This window comes from Oxyura jamaicensis, chromosome 2 (assembly GCF_011077185.1).
Source record: "Oxyura jamaicensis isolate SHBP4307 breed ruddy duck chromosome 2, BPBGC_Ojam_1.0, whole genome shotgun sequence".
In the NCBI taxonomy this organism is placed as follows: domain Eukaryota; kingdom Metazoa; phylum Chordata; class Aves; order Anseriformes; family Anatidae; genus Oxyura; species Oxyura jamaicensis.
This window is the reverse complement of record NC_048894.1, coordinates 22,461,192-22,472,999: the sequence shown is the minus strand read 5'-3', so window position 1 is coordinate 22,472,999 and position 11,808 is coordinate 22,461,192. Positions and strand designations below refer to the sequence as shown.

Genomic DNA, 11,808 nt, shown 5'->3' with positions numbered 1-11,808 from the left:
GGACATGGCCTGGTTTGATGATTCTAAAAACAGCACTGGAGCATTAACTACAAGACTTGCTAATGATGCTTCACAAGTAAAAGGAGTAAGTAAAATTTTTGTTTGGAATTTTTCATATTTCATTTAGTACATAGTAAAGTTGGAGCAGGGATTTGACTGGTTGGTTAACCGTCTTGAATTTGACAACAAAAAAAAAATCTGCTATTAGTGGTTATATGACAGCTGGTGTAGAATGCACTGATGTGTTTTACAACCATATAAGTAGTATATGGTTACAAAATATATCCAAGCAAACCTTCTTTCAGGATTACTACTGTGCTGTATTGTGATCTTCATTATTAAACAAATTCACCAGGAATCACTCTACCCAAGAAATCTGTTTAGAGATATTTTATTGACCTAAAGATATTCATATAAGTTTGTTGTTCTGACATGACCTCCAATTTTTTAATTGTACAGATTCCTTACATATATGTATATAAATAGACATAATAGCAATAAACTTGCTTGCCCTTTTTACTTTTTGGAGATTCTTTAGAATTAATTTGTGGACTTTCAGAAATCTAGAATATGATGCTAAAGAGCACTGAATGAACTGTGCATACATGCTTAAATTACAAGACTATCTTTTTTTTTCATTTTTGGCTAGATGAAGTTATGTGCTTTTTTTCTGAAGTGAAGAGCTCTGTTTTATCTCTGATATTATTTGTACGATATCAATTAAACATTTAATTTTCTTCTCTTTGGTCTCTGTGTTATGATATATAAGCTGTCTTCATGATCTGCAAAATGTGATTGATTTTAATGTTTAACTGTAAATATAAACATCTGACATGCTTAAAGTCTGTTTGGCTTCATAAGCTGACTTTAGAAATTGCAGTGGAAATTTAAGTAATCACAATATGGAGAGAGAAAAATAATTGCGAACCAGATAGTATTTTACAAAATAATTTAAGAAACTCCCATGTCAAAAAATTGCAAAACTGCATTAAGAATTTCTAAATATTTTTGGAAAATCAGAAATGATATGGGTGTAAATGTTTTCATGATCTAAGATGTTGATGTTTTAGCAAAAAAAATGTCTTTTTTCTTTCCCTAGGCAACTGGTGTCAGATTAGCATTAATTGCCCAAAACATAGCTAACCTGGGAACTGGAATTATTATATCATTAATTTATGGCTGGCAGCTGACCCTGTTACTTTTAGCGGTGGTGCCCATCATCGCAGTGGCAGGAATGATCGAAATGAAGATGTTGGCTGGGCATGCTAAAAAAGATAAAGTAGAGCTGGAAGCTGCAGGAAAGGTGGGTCTAGTGAATTTTACCTATTTTTGTGTGACATCAGTCATGTTTACCAAGCCACTGATAATGGATATATTGCTTCCAAATACAGAAGATACTATAATATGTAACTTCCAGTGATGGCCAGATTCTGTAGTTACACTAGTAGGCCAAAAGAACATAACACCTCTTCAATAATAATTGAAGACTTATATAATTAACTGATAGTTAACTTTTGTAATTGATAAACCCCAGAATGTGCTAAGGACTGCTCAGGAACATTCTTTTTCCTGTCTGTTCTGATCATCTCTTGTTTTCCTTATTTTGCAGCACTCTTCATTTTGACATTCCTTTTTTGTCCTTTTCTTGCATCCTTTTTTTTGGCATATTATCTGTCATATATATTATACTGCTCTTTTTATTTTCTTTGTTCTCTTTCGTCTTACTAATGTTTGCAGGCATAATATGTGTATATCCACTGGTTTCTGAATCTGTCTGCCATTCATTTATTTCTTGAATGGAAGAGAAAGATGAGAGTTGAAAAACAAGAAGGCTAGACTTTTGTTTAAGAAATTAGAGGAAGGCATTTAATGTCACTTCATTCCAAAAATCCTTTTGGGACAGAACAACTATTTCATCACTTCCCTGATATTTACTTTCTTCAAGGTAAAACTTCTGTAATCTTCCTTCGTATGTCTTACTGTTTTCAAAAGTTGTTGAGAAGAGTAATTTATCTAAGGACATGCACATAAGGAATGGTATTAATCTTCAGATTAAATATACGTGTCTGCAGACATGCTAGCAGTATGATGTTACCATATAGTTATTGGAGATCCCAGGGTATCTGAGAGACCTCCAGCTGCCATTTCAGAAGGGTACGGGTCTACTCTGTGTTCTGTGTCATGTCTGCTATACCTTTTCCTAATGTTTTGGGTATCCTAGAGCATCTCTAATGGCAAAATACACCTTTATGTGGACAACTGAATTTTGCTCCTACTCACTTCAATTAATGATCCTGGAGAAAGAGGCTATATGAATAGGTATTCATTGGTGGCTTAAAGACAGGTGTTTAACCTGGATCTGAATCCCCCCAGCAACTCCTATTTACTGAATTTATTTTATTTCCCTCCATCATGTCTCTAGGTTAAGTTAATCAGAAATGGTTTTGGCCCTCCAAGTCAACAGGAAGTCCTGTGTAATGATCTTTCCATGGGCTTTTAAGTATAAGCCAAAGAATGCATTTCCTTTCCTTTCAACTAATTACATTTTTTCTGCTTCTTATTTCTAACTGTTGTGCATTTATTTAGTATTTTTGTTGTTTTAAGATATGACAGGAAAAAGACTGACAATTCTTGAAATAGGCCCTGGAGAATTCCTAATTCAGCAGACTGTGAAAACATTAGGACAGGTGTTACAAAAACTAATGATTTTTGGCAGTATTGAGAAAATATTTAGTTTTCTTAGCAGTGTATGAGTTTCCCCTCTCAGGGAAAGCAAGCACTAGATCACAGGTATTTTGTTCAATTACAAGAATATATAAAATCAGTTTTCTTATGAAAACATGGTTCTACCTGGAAAATTTGCTTTCTGAAAAATCTTGCTAAACTTGTGTTACTAAGAACACTACGTGACTACTCCTTTGAGTTTTGGTGAGACAATATAACTGATAAGAATAAACTCTATTTCATTTATTTGATATCACTAGCACAGTGTATTACATTCAAATCAAAAAATTACTTATAGCAAATTTTCAAACACTGGCACAAGCTATAAGATCCTGAGGCAATTATATCCTTGTATCCAATCAGACAATTATATCCAAATATAAATTTTAGAACAAAGATAACAGTACCACAGTTTTAAAATCTTTGGTAATGTTTCGTGGAAAAAATGAATAATGCTTCCAGGTCTGTATTTTGAGTTACGTTAGATATAAGTAATGGGGTACTGAGGTTATTTGCTCTTCTGTTTTAAACTGCAGGCATCTGAACTGTATGGTGACAAATGATAAATCTAGTGTCCTATGAAGCTTAATATACAGAATTACTTTTCAGAACAAAATTTCATTCTGTTACAGTACAGTGCATATGCTTCTCCCTGAAGCTTCTATCCTGCTTTTGGCATGAGTCTACTGTTCAGAAATCTTTGTACAGAACAAGAACATTGCTGACTTCTTGGCACAACCTGGAAATGGAGGGGGTTCAGGGAACTAGCTCCAGAGAAACACAGTGTTTCAGAGCACTGGTTCTCAAAGAGCTTTATGAAAAATATGAACTCTATAATGCAGCAAATGTAATAACAGTAACCTATAGAATAAATGTATATCTATGCTTTCTAAAATTACAATATAAAATAATGTTACTATTGAACTTTGAAGTTTTAAGATGTTAAAAATATTATCAGTCTATTAGGGAAGAAAAATAATCCCCATGGTCTCAAATACTGAGGTGCAAAGAATCAGGGGCCTCACTACACCTATGGGGAAACCCCAAGCATAAATAGAAATTCAGTGCTGAAAATCACTTGCTGTGAATTTGTACGGTATTTACATTAATGAGAGAGACCTGCTGCCTATCATACCATCCTATCCATCCTTAGAAATGAGGCTGCTGGACAACTGAATAGAACCTAGATATAGGTGTTCAATGCCATTTGAGATGCATTAGGTTACTGAAGACATCTATCCATATGGGATTGTCAGATATAATACAGTATGTGTGAGAATCCTTGCCCTCTCAGGAATAGCAGTTGAGGCTGACTGGAATGTGCAACACACCAACACACTGGAGGCAGTAGGTGGGTCACAGACTCAAGCCCAGTGTTTCTAGCAGAGGTAAATAGAACACTAGCTCTGGTGTCTAACCTGTTTATTCCAGATATTTTCTATTGGCAGTTTCTAATAGTTGTTCTCTTCTACATGCATATGGACTGAATTGACCATACAGGCTCCTAGCCTCACTGTGTGGTCATTGAAGAAGACTTTATGGGCACCTACATAGATGCAATAGATTACATAAAAGCCATGATTCAATTGCTCCCATCTTGGTGTCCATTGCCTTAAAAAGTTTCCAGATATATTTGTGTGTGCAAATGACTCAAGTCTGAAGAATCTGAAAGTTTAAAGAAGGTGTTATTGATGAGATCAAATATTTACTGCTGAGACCTAAGTTAGGCCCTCAACATATAATTAACCCAGACATTCAGAATACAGTCCACATTTAGTGGACTCGAAGTTGAATGCTAAACTGCCATTTTTCTCATCTAATATCCATAATTGTCACAGTGTCCAGCAGGTTTCATTACCTGAGAACACTAGAGAAATCTTATCAGAGTATCATAGGAAAATCTCACCAACATAAAAAAAAAAAAAAAAAACTTTTGATATCAAAGGTCAATGATTTTAATAACAGTTATAAAAATTATCAAACCATGTTCTAGTAGACTTTTATTAAGTTACCATAAAGAACTGCAACATGATCTTAACTTCCAGTTAAAACATTTGTGTTTCTATTGCAGATTGCCACAGAAGCCATAGAAAATATTCGAACTGTTGTTAGTTTGACCAGAGAAAGAAAATTTGAATATATGTATGGAGAACATTTGCATGTACCATACAGGTATAAAAAGAAAGAACTAAAATAAAAACTGCCAACTGTATTTTAATTATAGAATAAATTACAAATATTTACTTGTACTAACAATTTTTATTAGTGTGCTTTATTTAGTATATTCTCACCTCAAAGTTACTGACAAGATTTTGAATATTTTTTATTAACAAAGGCAGTCACTAGAAAACATAGTAGTTTTTGTACTTTTATTAATTGATTTTCTGTAGTAATATTGGTATCTTCTACTGAAATATCACTTGGTTTGAAAAAAATTAATTTTACGCAAACTTTGGAAGTCATTTAATCCAACCTCCAACCTAAGGCATTTCAGGTATTTTTAATTAAAGCCTTTCTATGCAAATTGAATATTTCATTAAGCCACTTCTGAAAGGTTGAATAGGATTGAAAACATTTAAATAATTACTTACTGATTTGTGACTAAAAAAAATAATACTTTAAATCTCCTTGAACTAAGACAAAATTAAAAAGTCTTGAACTAAAATTTTATTTGTTCTATGATGAAATGTTTAATTTTCAGCTAGCCATGAGAAAAGTGAAGGAAATGACAGCATAGATACACATATATAATAGGAGACAAACAAGAAGGGATGTTCCCAATACATCTGCCATAATAATTGAGCAGCTAGGGCACAGTGCAGGAAGTAAAAGCAGGTTTACATCTGATTACCTGATTTGAAAGCAGGATTATCTAGCAACATGTGAAGGAAGATATTCAGCACATATCCAACAAATTGCAGGACAGTACTTAACCACTCTCAGGCTTGACATTTATGGGATTTCTCCAAGACTTTCATCTTAATGTTGTTCTACTAAGTATCACAGTATGGGTCAACTTTTTCTTCAGGAAACAGGACGTATTTTTCAGCTAAAGTTTCAGTGTGTGTTTAACCACTGATTAGTGAAAGCATTTGTATTTTTAAAAAAACTGAGCTTAGGTGTTGTTATCTCAGATGAATGCACAAATCAGCTATATAAAGGAGATGTCACAACAGCCTCTCTATCAAAAAAAGCATACTTGTAAATTTGGCTCCTGTTTATTATTATTATTATTATTACTTATTTTTATTATTTTTTGCCAGAAGAAAGCATATAGTTGTGACCTAGGAATAGTGTAAATATAATTGAAATCTTTTATTTCTGTTAACTGGTAAAAATTCATATTAACGGAAAATTTTCTCTTTGAGTTATTTTAGTTATAGGCATAGTTTTATCAGCCAAAATCTCATTTCTGCATCATACATGCAGGCTTAATCTTACTTGAGAGAGGAATTTTAATTGCTTAAATTGAAAAGAAACAGATTTCCAAGTCTATAATATTGCAAAAGGTTCAACACCTTTGTTACGTATTTAAACTAAAATTTCAAGTAAAGAAAAACCATCACAAAAATTTGGCTGTGGATGAAGGTGAGCTAACAATTCTGATCTTTTTAAAAAAAAAAAAAAAAAATTATGTCATGCTGTAGTAATGGACTGAACGGTAAAGTGTTTCAACATTCAAACTATGAGATGGTAAGATAATAGACATAGCAGCTAAGGTGTCACATTTTTTTTTTGCACCAATGCTGTTTTTCCCAGCTGTTCTTGGAAGTAAATAAAATTCTGGAAACAAAACAAACTTGGACATAGTCTAATAGGAGATAAAAGATTGCACTACTTAAGCAGGAGTACAGTTTCATTCATGGCAGCATCATCTGAAGTCAATTCATTGTTTTTTGTATACTAAGACTTTAGTACAATTGCACATTTTTATGAAAATATGCATTCTTTCTTACAGAAATTCTGTGAAGAAGGCGCATATATTTGGATTTTGTTTTGCCCTTTCCCAAGCAATGATGTTTTTTACCTATGCTGGCTGTTTCCGGTTTGGTGCCTATCTAGTGGTAAATGGACACATGGAGTATAAAAGTGTGTTTTTGTAAGTATCTCTTTTGCAATCATTCTTCTGTCAGTTCAAAGATTTTTGTTTGCTACATAAAGATCTCAAGAACCTATGCTGGAAATAGATTCTTTTGTTTGCTACATAAAGATCTCAAGAACCTATGCTGGAAATAGATTCTTGAGAAAATAGGCAGATTTTTCTTCTTTACTTAAATATAATGACAGTGTATTACAAAGCACCTTGTCACCTTGTTATAGGCTTGATACTTTAAAAATGAATCATTAACTCCCAAGGGTCATTGAACTGTAGAGGGAAACCACAGCAATAGTAGAATTATACCAATTTTGCTGTTCATTGACCACTTTCCTCCTTGCCCCAGTTGAGATTCAATAGTTAACTAGTATTAATAATTAAAGAAATTAGTGTTAATAAGCAATGGAAACAGTAAATTTTGAATGCAGGCTGGCTTATCTCACTTCATTAAAAGAAGATAAAAACAAACTTCTGGAACTAAATGAGTAATGAAAGTAATAATAGGTGGTTACTACTTTATTATTTTAAAATTTAATCTCTTTTTGCTCCAGTAAAAGAAAAATTTGACTGCAGTCCCAATTCCATTGTTCTTTTCTCCATTGTCTATTGATCTTTGTTTCTGATTTCTTTTACAGAGTGTTTTCAGCTGTTGTATTTGGTGCAATGGCACTAGGACAAAGCAGCTCTTTTGCACCAGACTATGCCAAAGCCAAGATATCAGCAGCCCACTTGTTTGTGCTATTTGAAAGAGTACCCTTAATAGACAGTTACAGTGAGGAAGGCGAGAAGCCCGTAAGTAAGCAATGTGTAATGGACAATATTATTTATTGACACTTCAAATTCTTCTTTAAACTTATTTTCCCTCTCCTTCTGACTACCTCCTTATCTCAGTGTATTCTTGACACTTTACCCAAACACAACATGGGCCAAGTTCTCTATTGTGAGACCAGTTATTACCCCACACTGTCTTAAATGTTACTTGTTTTGAAAATTTGGTCTTAAGTTACAACTCATCTGGAATTCAACCAGCAGAATTACAAGCATTTTCAAAAATAATTCAGTGTTGTACTTTGATTTTATATTTTCATAAAAATTCAGACCACAAAGCTATATAGTCAGCATTGCAGCAAATGTGAAACCCGACTGACTTCAGTGGAAACAAATAAACAAACAAACAAAAAAGATAACTTCTACAATTCTATTTGAATTATTTGTCATCTTTAAAATGTTCTTAAAGATATAACAGTGATACTGTTTCAATTATAGGAAACATTTGGGGGAAACACAAGGATCAAAGATGTGACATTTAACTACCCAAACCGACCAGAGGTCAAAATCCTCCAAGGTTTGAATCTAAAAGTAGAAAAAGGACAAACACTCGCTCTTGTTGGTAGCAGTGGATGTGGAAAGAGTACTGTTGTTCAGCTGCTAGAGAGATTTTATGATCCACTCAGTGGAGAAATTGTAAGTATTTCTGTGAAAATATGTCAATACATTAAGTGAGGATGTGTTTTTTTTTTATGTGATGTGATAAAGTATAACAGATATTTTGAGTCCTTCTAAAAGTAGTTTAATGTTAAAGACTTTGTTTGGGTTCATTTGTATAAATGTGATGATGTGATATAATGGAAAAAAGTCCCAATTACCCACTTTATATTGAATTAATGAAATAAAATCTGTGTGGTAAAAATATGCCTAATCCATAGCCTAATAATGGCAGTGGAAATAATGCTTTGAATTCAGAATGAATTATCTAAGGTTTTAAAGCACTATGTTAAAACACTTAAAAGGTTATAAAATATGTATAGCTACTACTGTATAATATAGTAATAGAATTTTCCATCAGTGTTCTTTCCTAAAACAGTGAACATTGAAGAAAATCACTTTTACCATCATTTTTACTTGTCAGAAGTATCTTTCAGAGTATAACCATTTACCAAGTGCTAGATGTTCATAAATGCTTTTAATAGTTTTGATTTGAAATTTGTCTAGTTTCCTGCACTACTCATACGGCAACTTTGCAATTACTTTTCCATTTAACAGTATCACTTATTGCCAGCTTCTCTTTGATGTTAATGTGCTCAGAGATACTGGGTCTCCTGGTACATTTGTGGTCAGATTGATAAGAATGGTATGTTTATGGTACTGATCTACTCAGTTAAAAAAAAAAAAAAAAAAAAAAAAAAAAAAAAAAAAGTATCTGTTGGTGTTCTGTTGGTGTTTATCTAACAGACAGTGATAATTCCATAGCAAAATTTAGCAGAAGTGTCGCAGAGTTGTCAAAACAAAACAAAACAAAACAAAAACAACTGGCAGCAAATGACATCTTCAGGAATCCAGCAGTAAATTAGTTCATTGTCAGGACCATTGTCATCATCATTAAATTTAGGATTGCATGCATACTCAGTTTAGAAATGTATTAAAGAATGAATGAATCCAAATGCTTTTTTTTTTTTTTTTTTCTCTTTTAAACGGAATAGTACTGCCCATCTGTTCCTTTATTGGGAATATATATGCAAAATCAAGTTTTTTTTCCATAGAAGAAAGAAATTAAAGAACTTTATTCAAAGTTCTTTGAAGCAGCCCCAGCAAACCCTATCTTTTGCTGTCTTCAAAATCCTGATGAAATCTTGAAGCAAAGAAAAGAACTGAGAAAGCAGAAGGGACTATCATCGCCTGTATATAATAGTCATTAGAAAAATTGGAACCTTAAGGAGAAGGAGGGGGAGGAATTATGTGGGCTCTCAATCTGGTATCTATAAGAAAAGAGCTGCAATTGCACAAATCTATGTGTGTGTGTGTGAATTTGCAGTAAGTCTCAAATACACATATGTCCATGTGATTGAAATTTAAAATGTTTGATTTCTCAGGTGTTTGATGACAAAAATGCAAAGACAGTAAATATCCAGTGCCTTAGATCTCACATTGGTATAGTCTCCCAAGAGCCAATCCTGTTTGATTGCACTATTGCTGAAAACATCGCATATGGAGATAACAGTCGGGAAGTGCCACATGAGGAAATTGTTAGCGCAGCAAAAGAAGCCAATATTCATTCCTTCATTGACTCTCTGCCAGATGTAAGTTATACTTTTTTTCTCCTACTCAGAACTGGAGGTGACCTGTGGTGGAGAAAAATTGCATCCATTTGTGATTTCCTGAGGTGCAAAAATTCCCTGAGATTCCTTGATCTTATCTTTTTAAATCATATTTACTACTTTTTTTTTTTTTTTTCCTCTGGGAGACTCCACTGTCAGGTGGTGAGCTGAATGCTTAAGATACCAGGAAAACAACCAAACAACTTAATTATAGCTAATTGAGAGCTGGAAGTGTGTTATTTATTTTCTTGTTTGTTTTTAAGAAAGTCAGAAATTTCTTTTTAAGCTCCTTTTTATCTTAAGTATATGCAGAAGATGCAGCTAGACTGACAAAGATTCTTATGCAAATCAGATTAATCATATGTATTTCTTACAGTTATACATAGTCAGAATTTACATTTCTAATATTCTTACAATTCAAAAATGACTAAGAGGGTATTTCATATACATGTTACCAACACATGGAAGAACAAATATTCTGTTTTAGATGAAAGGTCTCTTGTGCACAGACTGCAGTCCCAGACAGTTACCAGCAAGACATATCTACAAATAAGTATAGAAAAGGCTAAACATCTAATCACATTTACCCTGAATTTTTATCTAACTTGTGATAAGTCTATCTACCATGACTTGTGAACTTCCTAAGACAAAAGGTGTGTTTTATTATTTAATGGTTTTCAATGGATTTTTCTTCTCTAAGTCTGACAAATCAATTTTTAACGTATGTCAATTTGTAGTCTCCAAAACTTCCCAAAGCAAGGCGTTTGCCAGCTTAATCGCAAGCTGTATAAGGTAGAATATGTGCAGCTTAACTTCAAGTCACCAAGCTGCTTTTTGCTTTGTTTGAAAAAAAATACAGCAGTGAAAACTTTATTTTTTGCAGATCATTTTAGTTTCTAATGACTCTTATCAAGATCTGCTGTTTCCAAAACTGTGTAAAGAAATTTTGTGATATATAATGCTGTCTCATAAAATTTTGGTGCTTTCTACAACAAAATATGTAATATTTCACAGACTATGACCTACACGAGTTTGTCCAGAGGCTTGACTGATCTGCCGGGAGATATCTAAATTAAAAATATAACTGTCCAAAGCCATACTACACATATATATAGTGTATAAATATCTATGTCTATATAAAGCATGTAATTTGCCCTGAAACTGATACATCTTATACATTACTATACATTTCAGGATGAATAAGTATGGTTTAGAGCAAAAGGTTAGGAGTGTTTAAGGTCGGGTTTTATCCCGAAAGTCATAGACTTTCTGGGGTCCTATCTCCAGATTGAGAATAGTGTTGCTTTCCCACATTGCAGGTGTCATTGCTTTAAGAAGTCTCCTAGCGAATAATCTAGATATGTGGTGGATAGCTGTTTTGGTCATCTTGTTTCAGAGAGATGTTGTCATGGAGTATGCAGTTTATAGATGACTGTTGGCAGGGTCAATATGCTTGAATTGATTTGATTGAATTGATTTTGAGATTGATTTGCATTCACATACTGAACTTTACGTATTATTTCTAGAAATATAATACCCGTGTAGGAGACAAGGGAACTCAGCTTTCTGGTGGTCAGAAACAACGCATTGCTATTGCCCGAGCTCTTATACGTAAGCCCCAAATTCTGCTACTGGATGAAGCTACATCTGCCTTGGACACAGAAAGTGAAAAGGTAACTTGGTTTTGAGCTGAGAGTGCAATGTAAACACATTTGTATTGTGATTATTATTTTCATTCCCACGTATTATAGCCCAAAGCTGGAAATATGTTATTTCATGCAAGTCACATATGTATACTACTAATAAATAAATATAAAAAAATACCATTCTCTTTGTAATTTTATGGCAGTAAGCAGACTGAAGTAGCAATAAAGAAGGCATTTCTCTGCCTGG

At 33.3% G+C, this 11,808-nt stretch overlaps 1 protein-coding gene across 1 annotated transcript in view; it reads left to right on the top strand.

Moving 5' to 3' along the window:
• The first annotated feature begins 1,164 nt into the window (after positions 1 to 1,164).
• ABCB1 (ATP binding cassette subfamily B member 1) overlaps positions 1,165 to 11,808 on the top strand; it is a 65,720-nt gene continuing 55,076 nt past the window's right edge. Inside the window, exons 1-6 of the mRNA XM_035318929.1 lie at positions 1,165 to 1,303; positions 6,683 to 6,823; positions 7,456 to 7,612; positions 8,087 to 8,284; positions 9,691 to 9,897; positions 11,442 to 11,588. Of these exons, the coding sequence (XP_035174820.1) occupies positions 6,738 to 6,823; positions 7,456 to 7,612; positions 8,087 to 8,284; positions 9,691 to 9,897; positions 11,442 to 11,588 (795 nt within the window). The 5' untranslated portion in view covers positions 1,165 to 1,303; positions 6,683 to 6,737. The remainder of the gene's footprint in view (positions 1,304 to 6,682; positions 6,824 to 7,455; positions 7,613 to 8,086; positions 8,285 to 9,690; positions 9,898 to 11,441; positions 11,589 to 11,808) is intronic.